General features: G+C 38.1%; 1 protein-coding gene across 5 annotated transcripts in view; it reads left to right on the forward strand.

Moving 5' to 3' along the window:
• Positions 1-18,117, forward strand: part of ZNF148 (zinc finger protein 148) — a 202,085-nt gene extending 183,968 nt beyond the window's left edge. For all 5 annotated transcript variants that reach the window (XM_053698052.1, XM_053698053.1, XM_053698056.1 and 2 more), the window contains 2 exons: positions 7,448-7,566; positions 9,893-18,117. In XM_053698052.1, the coding sequence (XP_053554027.1) occupies positions 7,448-7,566; positions 9,893-11,503 (1,730 nt within the window). In that variant the 3' untranslated portion in view covers positions 11,504-18,117. The remainder of the gene's footprint in view (positions 1-7,447; positions 7,567-9,892) is intronic.
• The last annotated feature ends 413 nt before the right edge of the window (positions 18,118-18,530 follow it).

The following is an 18,530-nucleotide window of genomic DNA, read 5'->3' on the forward strand; positions in this document are numbered from 1 at the left end:
ACAGCAGAGCTGTCTATATAGCTCCTCCCCTAACTGCCACCCCCAGTCATTCTCTTGCAGCTCTCGACAAGAAAGGGAGTATCAAGAGAGATTTGGTGACTTAGTGTAGTTTTTACCTTCAATCAAAAGTTTGTTATTTTTAAACGGTGCCGGCGTTGTACTGTTTTTACTCTCAGGCAGAAATTGGAAGAAGACTTCTGCCTGGAAATTTGATGATCTTAGCGGTTTGTAACTAAGGTCCATTGCTGTTCTCACACATAACTGAAGAGTATGAAAAGAAAACTTCAGTTGGGGGGACGGTCTGCAGATTGCCTGCTTTGAGGTATGTTCAGTATATTTTTTTCTAGAGAGATGATAAGGTCTAGAAAATGCTGACAGTGGCTGGTATAAGCCTGATACAGTGATTTAACAACAACTGGGATCATGCTTGCAAAAAGGGATAATATTCATGTTAATACCTATATTACTTAGTGTAAAAACGTTTGCGTGATTTATAAATAAAAACGTTTTTTCTCTGAGGGTGATAAATCTTTATTTGGGGCCTAGTTTCCACATGGCTTGTTAGATTACTCCTAGGAGTACTTCTTTAAGGCCCTCTGACTTTGAGTGCATGGTGGGAGGAGCCTATTTTCATTTTCAGTCTGATACTTCCAGCTTCCCTGAAGGAGTCCTCTGGCTTATAGGACCTCTATAGAGGGTTTTGTTCCTGCAAAAATCATTTTTAAGGGCAGGTAGGAGCCACAGCAGAGCTGTGGCAGTGTGTTTGACTGTTTGTTAACAGGTTTAATGTTTTTCTAATTCGTTTTTGGGCCTGAGGGGTTAATCATCCATTTGCAAGTGGGTGCAATGCTGCTTTAGTCCCTTATACACACTGTAAAAATTTCGTAGAGTTTACTACTTTTTTTCACTGTTTTGCCTTTTATGTGGTAGTTTTTTTCTCTTAAAGGCACAGTACCGTTTTTTATTATTGCTTTTTTCACATTTATTAAAATGTTTTCCAAGCTTGCTGGTCTCATTACTAGTCTGTTAAACATGTCTGACATAGAGGAAACTCCTTATTCATTATGTTTAGAAGCCATTGTGGAACCCCCTCTTAGAATGTGTACCAAATGCACTGACCTTTCTATAAGTTATAAAGACCATATTATGGCTTTTAAAGATTTATCTTCTGAGACTGACAAAAGGGAGGTTATGCCATCTAGCTCTCCCCACTTGTCAGAACCTATAATTCTCGCTCAAGGGACACCAAGTACATTTAGCGCGTCCAATGCGTTTACTTTACAAGACATGGCGGCAGTTATGAATCATACCCTCACAGAGGTATTATCCAAACTGCCAGGGTTACAAGGAAAGCGGGACAGCTCTGGGGCTAGAACAAATACAGAGCTCTCTGACGCTTTAGTAGCTATGTCTGATATACCCTCACAATGTGCAGAAGTTGAAGCAGAAGAGCTTCTATCTGTGGGTGACTTCTCTGATTCAGGGAAGGCATTACTTCAGTCTGACTCTGAAATGACAGCATTTTGCTCAGGGAGGTTTTAGCGACTCTGGATGACTGTGACACCATTTTAGTCCCAGAGAAATTGTGTAAAATGGACAAATACTATGCAGTGCCTGTTTACACTGTTTTTCCAATCCCTAAGAGGTTTTCAGAAATTATTACCAAGGAATGGGATAGACCAGGTGTGCCGTTCTCTCCCCCTCCTGCTTTTAAGAAAATGTTTCCTATAGATGCCGCTACACGGGACTTGTGGCAGACGGTCCCTAAGGTGGAGGGAGCAGTCTCTACCCTAGCTAAGCGTACAACTATTCCTGTCGAGGACAGTTGTGCTTTCCTAGATCCTATGGATAAGAAATTAGAGGGCTTTCTTAAGAAAATCTTTATACAACAAGGTTTTATTCTCCAGCCTCTTGCATGCATTGCCCCAGTCACTGCTGCAGCGGCTTTCTGGTTCGAGTCTCTGGAGGAGGCTTTACAGGTAGAGACCCCGTTGGATGATATCCTTGACAGGCTTAAAGCTCTTAATTTAGCCAATTCATTTATTTCTGACGCCGTTTTTCATTTAACCAAGCTAACGGCTAAAAATTCAGGTTTTGCCATTCAGGCACGTAGGGCGCTATGGCTTAAATCCTGGTCAGCTGATGTCACTTCAAAGTCTAAACTTCTCAAGATCCCCTTCAAAGGGCAGACCCTATTTGGGCCTGGACTGAAGGAGATCATTTCTGATATTACTGGAGGAATATTCCCCAGGATAGGTCCAACAAGTTAAGGACCAAACAGACTAATTTTCGTTCCTTTCGAAACTTCAAGAGTGGCGCAGCTTCATCATCCTCTTCTACAAAACAAGAGGGAAATTTTGTCCAGTCCAAGCCAGTCTGGAGACCTAACCAGGCTTGGAACAAGGGGAAACAGGCCAAAAATCCTGCTGCTGCCTCTAAGACAGCATGAAGGAGTAGCCCCGATCCGGGACCGGATCTAGTGGGGGGCAGACTTTCTCTCTTTGCCCAGGCTTGGGCAAGAGACGTCCAGGATCCCTGGGCTCTGGAGATTGTTTCCCAGAGATATCTTCTGGATTTCAAAGCTTCATCTCCAAAGGGGAGATTTCATCTCTCACAATTATCTGCAAACCAGATAAAGAGAGAGGCATAGACCTACTAGTTATGGGAGTGATCCACCCAGTTCCAAAGGAGGAACAGGGGCAGGGCTTCTATTCAAATCTGTTTATAGTTCCCAAGAAAGAGGGAACTTTCAGACCAATCTTGGATCTCAAGATCCTAAACAAATTTCTCAGGGTCCCATCCTTCAAGATGGAGACTATTCGAACCATCCTACCTATGATCCATATTAGCCACGGCACCAAGAATCTTTACGAAGGTTCTAGGGTCCCTTCTGGCGGTTCTAAGACCGCGGGGTATAGCAGTAGCCCCTTACCTAGACGACATCCTGATACAGGCGTCAACTTTTCATATCGCCAGGTTCCATACGGACATTGTTCTGGCATTCCTAAGGTCTCACGGGTGGAAGGTAAACGAAGGAAAGAGTTCTCTCTCACCTCTCAGAAGAGTTTCCTTCCTAGGAACTCTGATAGATTCAGTAGAAATGAAGATTTATCTGACAGAGGTCAGGTTGTCAAAACTTCTAACTTCCTGCCGTGCTCTTTATTCCATTTCTCGTCCGTCAGTGGCTCAGTGTATGGAGGTAATCTGATTAATGGTAGCGGCAATGGACATAGTTCCGTTTGCCCGCCTACATCTCAGACCACTGCAACTTTGCATGCTCAATCAGTGGAATGGGGATTACACAGATTTGTCCCCTCTACTAAATCTGGATCAAGAGACCAGGGATTCTCTTCTCTGGTGGCTATCTCGGGTCCATCTGTCCAAGGGAATGAGTTTCCGCAGGCCAGAATGGACTATAGTAACGACAGATGCCAGCCTTCTGGGCTGGGGTGCAGTCTGGAACTCCCTGAAGGCTCAGGGTTCGTGGACTCAGGAGGAGGCCCTCCTTCCGATAAACATTCTGGAACTAAGAGCGATATTCAATGCTCTTCAGGCTTGGCCTCAGCTAGCTGCGGTCAGGTTCATCAGATTTCAGTCGGACAACAACACGACTGTAGCCTATATCAGGGGGGAACAAAGAGCCCCCTGGCAATGTTGGAGGTTTCAAAGATAATTCTATGGGCAGAGGTTCACTTTTGCGATCTCTCAGCTATCCATATCCCAGGAGTAGAGAACTGGGAGGCGGATTTTCTAAGTCAGCAGACTTTTCATCCGGGGAAGTGGGAGCTCCATCCGGAGGTATTTGCCCAGTTGATCCAACTTTGGGGCAAACCAGAACTGGATCTCATGGCCTCTCGTCAGAACGCCAAGCTTCCTTGTTACGGGTCCAGGTCCAGGGATAACAAGGCAGCGCTAATAGATGCTCTAGCAGCGCCCTGGTCCTTCAGCCTGGCTTATGTGTTTCCACTGTTTCCTCTGCTCCCTCGTCTGATTGCCAAGATCAAGCAGGAGAGAGCTTCGGTGATCTTGATAGCCCCTGCGTGGCCACGCAGGACTTGGTATGCAGATCTGGTGGACATGTCATCCTTTCCACCATGGACTCTGCCGCTAAGGCAGGACCTTCTACTTCAAGGTTCCTTCAAACATCCAAATCTAATTTCTCTACGTCTGACTGCTTGGAGATTGAACGCTTGATTCTATCAAAGTGTGGTTTTTCCAAATCGGTCATTGATACCTTAATTCAGGCTCGAAAGCCTGTCACCAGGAAAATCTATCATAAGATATGGTGTAAATATCTTCATTGGTGTGAATCCAAGGGTTACTCATGGAGTAAGGTCAGGATTCCTAGGATATTATCTTTTCTCCAAGAAGGATTGGAGAAGGGATTGTCAGCTAGTTCCTTAAAGGGACAGATTTCTGCTCTGTCTATTCTTTTGCATAAACGTCTGGCTGAGGTTCTAGACGTTCAGGCGTTTTGTCAGGCTTTAGTTAGAATCAAGCCTGTGTTTAAACCTGTTGCTCCGCCATGGAGTTTAAATTTAGTTCTTAAAGTTCTTCAAGGGGTTCCGTTTGAACCTTTGCATTTCATAGATATTAAGCTTTTATCTTGGAAAGTTCTATTTTTGGTAGCTATCTCCTCGGCTCGAAGAGTTTCGGAGTTATCTGCTTTACAGTGTGATTCCCCTTATCTGATTTTCCATGCAGATAAGGTAGTGTTACGTACAAAACCTGGGTTTCTGCCTAAGGTGGTATCTAATAAGAATTTCAATCAGGAGATTGTTGTTCCTTCCCTATGTCTTAATCCTTTTTCAAAGAAGGAACGTCTATTACACAATCTTGATGTGTTTTGTGCTTTAAAGTTTTATTTACAAGCTACGAAAGATTTTCGTCAAACATCTGCTTTGTTTGTTGTCTACTCTGGACAGAGGAGAGGCCAAAAGGCTTCGACAACTTCTTTCCTTTTGGCTAAGAAGCATAATTCGCTTAGCTTATGAGACTGCTGGCCAGCAACCTCCTGAAAGAATTACAGCTCATTCTACTAGAGCAGTAGCTTCCACATAAGCTTTTGAACATGAGGCCTCTGTTGAACAGATTTGTAAGGCGGCGACTTGGTCTTCGCTTCATACCTTTTCTAAATTCTATAAATTTGATACTTTTGCTTCTTCGGAGGCTATTTTTGGGAGAAAGTTCTTACAGGCAGTGGTGCCTTCCGTTTAAGTTTCCTGCCTTGTCCCTCCCTTCATCCGTGTCCTAAAGCTTTGGTATTGGAATCCCACAAGTAATGGATGAACCCGTGGACTGGATACACCTTTACAAGAGAAAACAAAATTTATGCTTACCTGATAAATTTATTTCTCTTGTGGTGTATCCAGTTCACGGCCCGCCCTGTCATTTTAAGGCAGGTGTTTTTTATTTTTAAACTACAGTCACCACTGCACCCTATAGTTTCTCCTTTTTTTCTTGCTTGTCTTCGCTCGAATGACTGGGGGTGGCAGTTAGGGGAGGAGCTATATAGACAGCTCTGCTGTGGGTGTCCTCTTGCAGCTTCCTGTTGGGAAGGAGAATATCCCACAAGTAATGGATGAACCCGTGGACTGGATACACGACAAGAGAAATAAATTTATCAGGTAAGCATAAATTTTGTTATTGCTATGTAGTGTTCTTTATGTGAAATAGATAATGTTACATTACAATACAAGGTCTAAAAAAATCTGAAATATTTTATGTGGTTTCTCTCCATGCCAGCGAGCTTTTGTATATCAGGTACAAAGAGAGCTTGGTTTTCTGACCTAGTTATTTTGCCAGAACATCACTATAGGCTTCTTCCTCAGCTCCTCTAAATATTGCAAACCAGTCTAAGGGACCAATTTATCAATGTCTGTCTGACATGAGACGTTTGGATAAAGTGCATAACTTGAAAGTAAGCTATCGTTTTTTTGGGTATCTTATCCCATACCTTAAAGGGACACTGTACCCAAATTTTTTTTATTTTTTTTTTTGTAATTCAGAAAGAGCATGCAATTTTAAGCAACTTTCTAATTTACTCCTATTATCAATTTTTCTTTGTTCTCTTGCTATCATTATTTGAAAAAGGCATCTAAGCTTTTTTTTGGTTTCAGTACTCTGGACATCACTTTTTTATTGGTGGATGAATTTATCCACCAATCAGCAAGGACAACCCAGGTTGTTCACCAAAAATGGGCCGGCATCTAAACTTACATTCTTGCATTTCTAATAAAGATACCAAGAGAATGAAGAAAATTTGATAATAGGAGTAAATTAGAAAGTTGCTTAAAATTTCATGCTCAATCTGAATCACGAAAGAAAATTTTTGGGTACAGTGTCCCTTTAACCATTTCATGCACTAATGGATTGGAAAATGTGTTTGGGTGTACCTCCCACCTATACAACTGTCACTGGTTTCCAATTACATAGGTGTTTTGTTAATTTTCTTCTAGTAAAACCCAGATTTAACTGTCCAATCTTTGAATCCAATTTACTTATTCTTAGAAGATCAGCAGCATAGTAATAGAAAATACGGTTATGGGCACTTATGTATCCCTTCTCATGAGTCATATAAAGTGTGATTTTATTAATTCTAGGCCTCACTTTTCCCCATAGGTATTGATCTAGAATTTGTTGGAGGGACGTGATAAAACTTAGGGGTTTGGATTGGAACAGGTTTCTGTACTTTTAATCTACTTCAAACCAAAAATTGCTATTCGTTCTAATGTTTGACATGCTATTTAATAGGCACACCACCGCTGATTTTACCGACCACCCCAAATCATTTTATATCCTTTATAAGTCTAGCAAGGTTATTTTTTATAGTCTAACCTTTTTTTATTTTTATTAGCATTTTTTTTCAAGGTTTATCTAAATTTAGAAATAGTTTTAGAGGAGATTATTAAGTGGTTTATCATAAAAACATGTCATATATAAAATAACCCATTTTCTTGCATATTTGTTTGGGATCCACAAGTGCCTATTTGCAATGCTCTCCTCTGATATTCTTTCCACTTTGTGTGATTTAGTACTTGTCTATGGAACTCTTTAAACAGCTTGAGAACGTTTGAAACACATGGACACTTATTGTTATGTAGCTATTCATTAGGGATAGGCATTTGGTTCATTCGGCAGCTAACGAATGAGAAAGATGGTGGTCACCAGCGGCGTTTGGCTCTTTTCAAAGCCGGATTTCTTCTTTTGAGAGTGCAACACACTAAGTTCTGGATTATCAGCCTCCATCTTCCCCATTCATTAGCTGCCAAATTAACCGAGTGCACATCCCTACTATTCATACATGTGTCATATAAGCAGAGACTCATTATTAAATTATTCATATTTTCTATGTGCTTTAGTGTGCCATAAAAAAAAAAAGTTTTCATGTAAAAAAATGTACATTCTGATGCTATGTTCAGATGCAATATCTCCTTCCTCTGGACAGGTGAAAAGCCATTTCACTGTGATGAATGTGGGATGCGTTTCATACAGAAATACCATATGGAAAGACACAAGAGAACCCACAGCGGAGAGAAACCATACCAGTGTGAATACTGTTTGCAGGTGAGAAAATAGATGTGCTCATACCAGTAACTACTCTTTGCATTACATTTTGAAAAAAAAATATTATATATGCAAACGTAAGTAATACAAGTAAATGTGAATGAACTTTAAATTTTTTTAAAACGGAGCTTCTGTCATGTTTTAAATCTATATTTTATATTTATTTCTGACGTCATAATTTCCAGCCTCCTACAACGGGCGTTCTTGCAATCTCTAATACACGCATATATTATCTTGCTACATTTACATATTTACACACCCAACTTGTGCGCATTTGCAATCATTTTCACATGCTCCAAGTCGGGAATGACTGCGGTCACATGCCCACTGACGTCGGCGATGGTATCCGATAATAAAATGCGCATGTGTTACAATTTTGCTTATCAGAGCGCATTAGGGTTGCACCGATACCAATTTTTTATGACTGAGTACAAGTACCGATACTTGTTTTCAAATACTCGCCGATACCAATTACCGATACTTTTTTTTAAATGTCATGTGACAGTTTACCAAGCACAATACAGACTAATTATTTAAGATTCCTTCTTTATAATTATAAAGGGCTGTAATTCAAAAGACATTATGAAATAATAAAACAGTTTTATTTGTCACAAAGTTCACTAAACATGTTTATAAATAAAAAATATTACAATAAAATATTACATTTAAAGGGGTAATGCAATTGGGTTGTAGGTAGAGATGGGCGAATGTTTCCAAAAATTCGAAATTTAAAACGAATTTTGATACATTTGTTTGTTCGAATCGAATTTTGAATGTTTATATAACATTCTAACATTCTATTTTCGAATTTTCGTTCGAATTATAGAATGTTTAGCTATGTATTCATTCAATTTCGAAATGTAATATTCGAATGTGACATTCGAATGTGACATTCAACTTTGAAATAGTATTTCTGGTCTACAACTGTGTTTTAAATGTGATATTTAATAAATGTAATATTCGAATTTGAATTCGAATGTCAAATTTGAAATAGTACAGTATTTCTAGTCTAATACTGTGTTTTAAATGTGATATTTGATTCAAATGTGATATTCGATTCAAATGTGACATTCGAATTTAAAATAGTATTTCTAGTCTAATACTCTGTTTTATAAATGTAATATTCGAATTTGAATGTGACATTCGATTCGAATGTGACATTCGAAATAGTGTTTCTAATCTACAATTGTGTTTTATAAATGTAATATTCGAATGTGATATTCCAATTTAACATTCGAATTTGAATGTGACATTCGAATTCGAATGTGACATTCGAAAACTGTAAATAACATTCGAAAATTGAATTTTTAAGAATATTCGTTCTTATCAACATTCTATTATGTAAATCGAATTTCTACAATAACCGTTCTAACATTCGAATTCGGATATAAACACATTCGCCCATCCCTAGTTGTAGGGCTGTTATATAACATCAATCTGACATGTGTATGGAGGTTCGACTCTAAGTTGAACAGTCTTTCACTTTCCACACTACTGCATGGGGCAGAAAGATATTTTTGGGCCATTTTTGCCAGAGCTGGAAATCTGTTTATTAAATGCCCATTACTTCAGGGGTTTGTCTGAATCAGGGACAGTGATCTCTCCTACAATAATGCACATAACAATAATTTGTATTGTCAGAACAGTAGAAAACAATTTTTAGTTTAGTCTCCACTCTAGTTTAAAATGAAATGGGAACATGCAGTTTGAAAAAACGCCACAAGATAGCATATGGGTAGGAAGTAGAGGTATCGGTTTAAGTATCGGTGCATTTTCACGAGTACAAGTACTTATGCAAATACTTGGTATCGGTACCGATACTGATACTAGTATCGGTATTGATGCATCCCTAGAGCGCATGCGTTAGCTTCATTCAAGTACCCAGAAATGCAGTGAAGGGAGAACTCAGGTTGCCCATCGTGATTGGCTAATGCAAATTAGCCTCACAGTGTTTTTTTTTTAGTCTCAATAGATAGATAGATATTGACGGCAGATAAGAGCCATAGGCCCAGCAAGTCTGCCCGATTTTGCCTAACCAATAGCTTGTGAACAGAAGAAAAAGTGCAGTGCAAGGTATTTGAAGAACATTTTAAATATATTAATACTCTTTAGTAATGAATAGAAAATGTCTGACCTTACCATCCCAACTATAACAGTGATGGTTATGCAAAACTGGGGAATGGGTAATAAAGGGATTATCTATCTAATTATAAACATTTTCAAGTAGATTGTCCCTTTTAAATGTTTAGAAATAGATTTTTAAAAAAAAATAGCTGTTCAGGTTGTGTGATAAGTAATTGAGTGTTTGCTTCTTGCCTCTCTGCAGTATTTCTCAAGGACAGACCGAGTACTGAAACACAAGCGCATGTGCCATGAGAACAGAGAGAGAAAGCCTGGAAAGTGCACCAGCAAAACAGGCCTTTTCCCTTGTGAGGGTGATACTGGTTTCTCACCCACCCCCAAAGAAGGATCGCTGCCAAAAAAGAAGAAACCAGAAAAGGGAAAAACCTTGGGAACATGTAATAAGGAAAGTTCTCTGGATAAACCAGAGCAGAAAAAGAAAAATGATTATCTCCCACTCTACCCTGACAGTACCAAAGTGAAAGATGAGTATATGGTTGCAGAGTATGCTGTAGAAATGCCGCATTCGTCTGTTGGCGATATACACTTACAGGAAGCAGTATCAGGAGAGGTAAATCCACCAAAACTGCTGCTTAAAAAGGTGAGCAGCAAAAAGAGTCTCAAGCAGGCACTAGAGCAGAGCCAGAGCCTGTCCCCACTCTCTGCATTTGATGATAGCAAGGTTGCAAAATATACATTTGAGCTAGTGGATAAACAGGTGCTGCTAGACTCAGGAAGCAACTCTGATGTGGAGCATGGGGACCCTCTGCAAGATGCAGCCATCAAACAGCACAACAGCAGTGTCAGCTATGAGGAAGCCATGCAATTCTCCAAGAAGAAAAGGTACTTGCAGGCAGCCAACAGCAACAGCAGGGAATATGCACTTAATGTGGGAAACTTGGCATCTCAGCCATCTGCCACACAGGCTGCTGTAGCCAGTGTTATGGATGAGAGCAGCACTGCAGCGTTGATAGATGCCCAGGCCTTGAGTGTGGACCTCAAAGCAAACCATGACAAGAATGTGATCCCAGATGAGGTACTACAGACATTGTTAGATCATTACACACAAAAGACTAATGGTCAGCACGAGATTTCCTTTAGCGTGGGAGACACAGAGGTGACCTCCACCATATCTATCAACTCCTCAGAGGTTGGGGAGACTAGCCAGCCTGAAACTCTAGGGGTCACCTCTCAGGTGCCATCGTCAGACAAGGCCAGCATGCTGCAGGAATACTCTAAGTTCCTTCAACAGGCTCTGGACCGGACTAGCCAAAATGATGCCTATTTGAACAACACAAGCCTTAACTTTGTTACAGACAGCCAGGCTCTTGTCAGCCCATCTGCTTTCCCTTCCCTGGACAAGCATGTTTATGCAACACTGCCCCTTAGCAGTTTTCGGCCAGGCCTAGCAGCTCCACTTAGAGTGACCCCTGATAAGTCTCACTTTGGGCTAATAGTGACGGACTCCCAGCACACTTTCAGTTTTGCTACAGATGATGTCAGTCATACTGCTCCTGCTCCTTCATCCTCCTCAGCCCAAGACTTTTTAGATCAGGTAACAGGTCAAAAGAAGACAGACACACAACCTGTTCATCAGGCATACCAACTGAATGCCTTTGAGCAGCCTTACCGGCCTCAATACCATAGCACCCGCTCTGGAATATCCCCCCAGTTCAACACCACAAATGGACAGGTGAATCTGCGGCAGGCGACCACCAGCAGTGACTTCCCAGAATTCCCCCTGGTGAATGTAAATGAGAGCAGAACACAGCTGACTTCTACACCTGACACAGCAACTAGCCAGACTTTTGGCTAATGTCTTTACTTTTCATCTGTTTTGCTACCAGATGAAGTATTGTTACAGTGCAAATCTTTACAATTCCATCTGGCAGCAAATAAAGTAAAGCAGCAGTCTGTATTAATGATCCTTTTTCCCCAAAGAAAACAATGTTTATGTGACATATAGTAATGAATTTCACTGTACACTTAATTTCCTCTCTGTGCAGGCGCACAAGAGTAGTAAGCATTATAACCAGAGACTACAACATTAATTATGGTTCATGTTCCTGCTATGTATAACTGATAGCTGAGTTTTTCTCTTAGTGTCTCCAGTACCAATAGCTGTAAACTCTGTATTCATGAACTTTGAAATTTCTACAAACAAAATGAACAGGGATGCAATTTTTTTCTTTAGCTTTGGGTACACATTTGGGAGAATTATATTTAGCTACTGGAAATGTACAGAGAGATTCAGAAAACTCAGTAGTCTGCACCGTGGGGTTGGTGTAAATTTCAAGCTGTCCTTAGAGAGTGTGCACAGTTTTGGTTACATTATTGCAGAGGTATTATTCCTCTTTGTATGGCAATTATCAAGCAAGTGTACAGCGTTATATATAATGGCATATTGCTGGCCCTCCATATACTTTTCATGACCATTTTCACGTTTGGTGCAGGCTGCTGCTTTAACTACTAATAGTCTGTCTTGGACAAAATAGAAAAAATCATAATGAAATTAAGGCACTTTAGAAGAAATCTGCTTAGAGTGGATGCAGCATGAAAGAAATGTTTATTTTCTATTTTTTTAATAACTCATTCATAGCAACAGTGAGTTTGCAAAAATAGTGAGAGTCCTGCCAGGCTTCTAAATGAGGTCATGGTGTGCCCTGGGAAATTATTTATCTCGTAAGGATAACATTACTAAACACCTTTTTAAAGCCTATGGGTCAAGCTACACACTGTACAAGACTTTATAGTACAGCTTTGCAATGTGTTGCTATCCCCTCTGGCACTGGAGTCATTTATATTTAGCCCCCACAATGGTCTTTATAAATGTTAGCTTTTCATTGTTTTGTAGTTTGCCCTATATATCCAATGCCCCAGCTTCCCTTTCTTAGCTACTGCTGCTTTTATTACTGTATTTTCTCCCTAGAGGGCTTGTTCCCGCAAAACTGACTTTGAGAATCTTCTGAAGGCACTTACTCTCTCAAAGATAGTATTAGTTTGATACCTTTTGTGTGTAATTGTTTTCCTGTGCATATTCTTTGGATACTGTGCTGTCTGTGTATACATATAATAATAATAATAAAAATATATACAAAGTATATATTGAAATATATATATATATATATATATATATATATATACATACATATGCACACAGTATACATATAAGTATGTATGAACACATATAATTGTGTTACTATTCAGCAAGTTCAATTCTGAACCAGTCTTCGATGACTGATTAATAATGATAAAGGATAGTAATTTGTTACATATCTGATAATTATGTAGAATTTGTTTGCAGTTACTGAGATAATTTGTTAACTGCAGCTCTTTTCATTTCTAGGTGACTTTTTCAGTAGGTCTGATCTTTTGATGCACAAAAAAGGAAAATGTTACATAAAATCTCTATTTTTTGTGTGTGATTACACTGGTTTTAACTTTCAATGCTGAAGCAATGCATTGCATGTTCTTTTAAACTCAAATCTAATACCAGGATTTTGGTTTTTATTATAGCACTTAGCGAATTTTGGAATATTTTCCAAATACAAAATTTTAAAAAAAATTGTGTGTTCCGAAATGTTTAACCTAGCAAAAAACATATTTTTAAAAATTGCCCACTACTGAAATGTATTAAATTTGCAAGCTTATACTGCACTTTTACAGAATACTTGTAGCCACCATGGGACAAATTTTCTCTAGCTTCCATGCATGTGTGTTTGCTGCTTGTGTTAATTTTAGACAGAACATTGTTTCTATGAAACTGCTTTAGAGTCCATATATTACACTTCCTCCATGTGTACTGTAAATTAGACTTTATTTGAATTTGAAATTTGTTCTGAGGGGTCATGCACATTATTTAAAACCCAAAATGTTGAAAAAAACTTGGATAATGAATTATATATTTTATAAGCCTTTTGAAAGACACAGCTGGCTGATTATTAAAGTGACGGTAAACGCTCCCTTTTATAAAAACAGACCTGGAATGTTAGTAATATTTTAGATAGATTTTAATTCATCCGTTGTAATGAAGATGCGCTATAACTTTTTAATATAGCACTGAAATTCAAATCCCCCCGCACTCTCGCTGCCTTGTTCAAAGTAACATTTCCTGTTCTCCAATCAGCGCTCGAGCTACAAAAAAGTGCCTAAAGGCGAGAGCACTGATTGGAGAACAGTTCATACATTAGCTCACAAAAAATATGACTTTTGAAATGGGTGTCCAGAGCACAGGGTATTTGAATTTCAGCACAACTTTAAAATGAATTAAACTTCATCTAAAATATTAGTAACATTCTGGATCTGTTTTTTTTTTGAAGGGGAGAGTTTACCATCACTTAACCTTTAGTCTTCTGGAGCCCAGGTATTCAGAACTACTATGCCTCAAGAGAAGCTACAGCGGTGAATAAGTGGGAATTGCACTGCTTGCCTTAGTATAAATGGCACATTTCTGACAAAACATGTCAGCTTATCAGAAGTTTGCAGTGATACTTGTCGTTTTGTTCTCCTGATTAAAGGGATATTGTACACTAGATTTTTCTTTGCATAAATGTTTTGTAGATGATCCATTTATGTAATCCACCTGGGAGTGTTTTTATAACAGTGTATAGTTTTGCTTGTTTTTTTTATAACATTGTGATGATTTTCAGACTCCTTAAAAAGCCCCACAGTGTCAGATGTATACATGCGTTTAAAGACTCCTGCTGGCTCCTGTTTGTGTTATGTCTTTTCATATGCGGGGGGGGGGGTCTGCTCTTCTTGTTTTCTCAGCCCCTTTCACTGGGTGTCCCAGTCCTCATTAACAGTGCTAAACTGGGAGTTTCTAAGTAGCAGTTATATACAGTTATATGAAAATTGGTGTACACTGTCCCTTTAAATGTTTGTTTAAATTTTTTTTATGGCTTCAGATTCATACCATCCAATTTTTTCAAAACTTTTCCTTTTTCTCTGAATTACTGCTTTTGTTGTGTTTTTATGTCACTTCACAGTAGAGTTAGCAAATGTATTATCAGTGTTTTAGAAATTTACATGTCCAGATTTATATTTTTAGTTGTCCTGGCATTTCAGATTGCAATCTGATCGATCTTGCAATGTTTTAGGTGCCTCGGGTAGTGAAGGGGTTACTGTGAAGAGCATATTATATAGCACTTAATAAATATATATATATATATATATATATATATATAAAATCACTTAAAGTGACATGAAACCAAGAATATTTCTTTGACGATTCAGATACAATATACAATTTTAAACAACATTGCAATTTACTTCTATTAATTTGCTTAATTCTTTAGATATCATTTGTTAAAGAAATAACAATGCACACGGGTGAGCCAATCACACAAGGCATCTATGTGCAGCCACTAATCAGCAGCTACTTAGCCTATTTAGATATGATTTCAACAAAGTATTTCAAGAGAATTAAGCAATTAGATAATAGAAGTAAATTGGAAAGGTGTTTAAAATTGCATGATCTTTCTAAATCTTGAAAGAAAAAAATTTAAGTTTTATATCTATTGTAATGTCTTTATGGGTGGGCGGGGTGTCCATTCAAATTGTAGTGGCAAAGCCATGAAATTGTATTTTTCTCTAAATAATACAGAAGTTTGCACATTCAGAGCCGCCTTGTCAATGAGCACTTAGTATGTAACATGCTGCTGGGTTTAAAGTTTTAACGCATTACCGGCTGCATAGTGAATAGATTGTGTAGTCCTTGTTGCTACAAAAGTGAGCTGCATTTATGTTTTTTCCCAAAATGAACACCACAGACATTCCTGCATCTCGCAGCAGCTACTCTGATTCATTGTAATTTCTCAGCTCGGTAATGCTTTTTTAGTGTTTTTAATTTGTTTGTCGCTTATTATACCTATCTTGTAGATATATAGTCTTCAGACTGAGAAGGGTTCTACTGACCTGAAGCTTGGTGTGCTGACACTATTATTTGTATTTAGTTGTTTTATTTAATCATCCAAATAAATAATTCACAATTTCTAGCGTTTTTTTTGTTTTTGTTTTTTTTTGCCTTTTGAAGTAATTAACCAAAAATCAGCCTCGCTTTTAGTCTTGATGGTCCTGGTATATTACTGTAAAAAAAAATGGAATATGGTTAATTTGTTCCTGATTTCAGAGCTGCTATCTTTATACAGTCCCCATATTTGTGTTGTGTGGAGGAATGAATGAATGAAGTTTTGTTTCGATAATAGGGGATACATGATGAAATGGTCAACAGTAATAACTTAATTGCTTCATAAGAGCAAGAATATTAATAATTTGTATCCAAAATTATGTATTTTTTCCCCCAGCATATTTTTGCACATGGCAGATCAGTTTATAAAAATATTTGTTCTGTGACACCTTCCTGCTACATGTGCAAATGGAACCTGATGATTTATTAGCTCAGAAGCATAACACGGTAAATGAAGGTCAGGATTCCTCATCACCAGTTCTCAGGAACTACCACTAAGTACTATGTGTATGGAATACAATAAGGTAATCAATAGCTTCACTACAGTAGCTTTTTTTTTTTTTTAGATTTCCCTTCAGTGTTCTACATGATCCTGTCCTTCTACTTGATATATTCTCTTCTACACATCTGTCAGGGATCTTCAGTAAACTTGTATAACATGCATTAAACCCAAAGAGTTGAGAATGACATACAGAAGGTCAACCACTCCATTCTAGACACACACCTCAGCAAACTCTTACGCAGAGTTGCAAACTAATAATACAGTTGAGTAAGAAAGCTAAATATGGGTCTTTTTGACAAGCCTTTGCAAAGTTAAAACATACACTACTTTAATTTTTATATCATTCATATGAAAGCATATAATCATGGTGCATTTTTCACATGAAAGAATGTGAAGCTAAATCTGTAAAGATGTTTAAGAATGGCTTGGATAAGTATAAGGCTATTGTATATAATCTAGAAATATAAACTTATTTTTCCTCAATGTCTTATGTTTGTAAATGAAACTTAAAACTAATACAGCTGTATAATTTGTGTATTTCTTGCTAAGGTTTATTGGCTTCATTATTATGTTTTCAGGCAAGAAGAAGAAGAAAAAAATCCCCATGATTGAATTTGAAGTAGGGTGTACCTATAACTTTCCAGAGTGTGTCTAGAATGGAGAGTGAAAACAATTTGAGTACATTGTTTCCTTTAGCAACACTTGTTCTGTTTTATTACATGAATGGACTGACTGTCATAGTATAACAGTAAGAAGGAAAATCCCCTTTTTTTGTTACATCAGTTTGTAAGTATTTCTCTAGAGTAGTTTTTGTGTGTATGTAGTGTATTTCTAAACATCGTTTGTTTACAGTGTGCAGCTTGAGTACCTTTTGTATGGTTTGAATGTAGTTTTCCCCTTGCAGTCTTTGTATGCAGGCCAGATCAATGTATTATGTCATCAGTGGGCGGAGCTTGGTGGCCAGAAACTATATTCTTTTTAAAATATTTTTTTTACCGTTCCTACTGCATGATATAGAAAGGGATGCAGGAGGCTATTTGCAGCTTAGTCTAAGGTAAGACTTTAAGATTCCCCTTTAAAGGCTAGTTAGCTAAAGGTTAACTACATTATGTTTTAAATCAGTAGCTGCCACAGAGCTGATAAAATACAGGTTGTGGCCTAGCAAAAAAGCTAGTTAGTATATAGAGCTTCAATTGCTTTTTTTGGGGGGGAGGGTTGAACTCATAGTTCACAAAGTAATGCTGCTTTCAGTAAACAACTGCACATTCAGCTCTAAACAGGCATTCTTCAAGTGGAATAAAATAACAAATAAAACATGTTTATTTTTCTATGCGATACCACATGTTGTCTATACAGTGTATTATACAGTGTGGATGTGGTGCTTAATGTTTATTTCTGCACAACATTTTTGACAATCGCGGCCTGTCCGCCTGCCTTTCTGCTCTTGAAACAAGTTGCATTCCATGTGTTTAAATTGTTCATGTACATGCTGCCTTGCTCAGTTGTGATTCTTTTACAGCTTCTTTGAAACTAGAACTTTTCTGTAAATAAATGCGCAAATAAAAGAATCTTCTTAGTGTTGTATTGGATATAAGCAATAATCTTTATCCAGTATTCTCATGGTGCAGTTACAGGTCGTATTCCTGCACCCCATCACATGGCGTAAGAGTAGCAATTGCACACTCATAGATTTTCTTGCTTTTTGTTCATTAACTTCTAGTTGTAAAATTAGTCTGAAATGTTGTTTTAGGCAGAACATTTTAAGTAAATGCTTTAATTACTGTTTTAGAAAAAAGTCCTGAGCCATACATGGAATCCCTGGCCCAGCCTAGTACGAAGCTTAAAGTATTGGTATCTGATTTGTTGCAGTGGTTATAGAAAGGCAGCCCTGGAATATCCTTCACATTTCTACATCTACATTCTCACCTTATGTTGCACAATAAAATCATTTTTCAAGGAATATCTCTTCTCTATTCTTTTTATATACAATTTCCGATGTGCTCTACAAAACAACCAAGAAAAGCAATACCAAGGATGCTATGACTAACAGTATGATGACTCTAGGTTTATGAAAACAGGATGGGAATATGTTTTTTTCAGTGATTTATCAAGAAAAAAAATATTTATTTGTACGTTATGACTGGTTAAAAAGGTGGTTAGAAAATATTTCCAAAGCAAAATGTCTTCTTCACTATGACTGTCTATTAAAGGGATATTTTACTTAAATCTTTTTGGTCCATCTAGATAGAAGATGGTAATCTTATTATGGTGTATAAAGCTTTTTAGATTTGTGGAGTCTATGGGTCCTATTTATCAAATGACTTGCGGACCTGATCCGGCAGTGCGGATCAGGTCCGCAAGACATCGCTGAAT

The sequence above is a fragment of the Bombina bombina genome, chromosome 1, assembly GCF_027579735.1.
Source record: "Bombina bombina isolate aBomBom1 chromosome 1, aBomBom1.pri, whole genome shotgun sequence".
NCBI classification, from domain to species: Eukaryota; Metazoa; Chordata; class Amphibia; order Anura; family Bombinatoridae; genus Bombina; species Bombina bombina.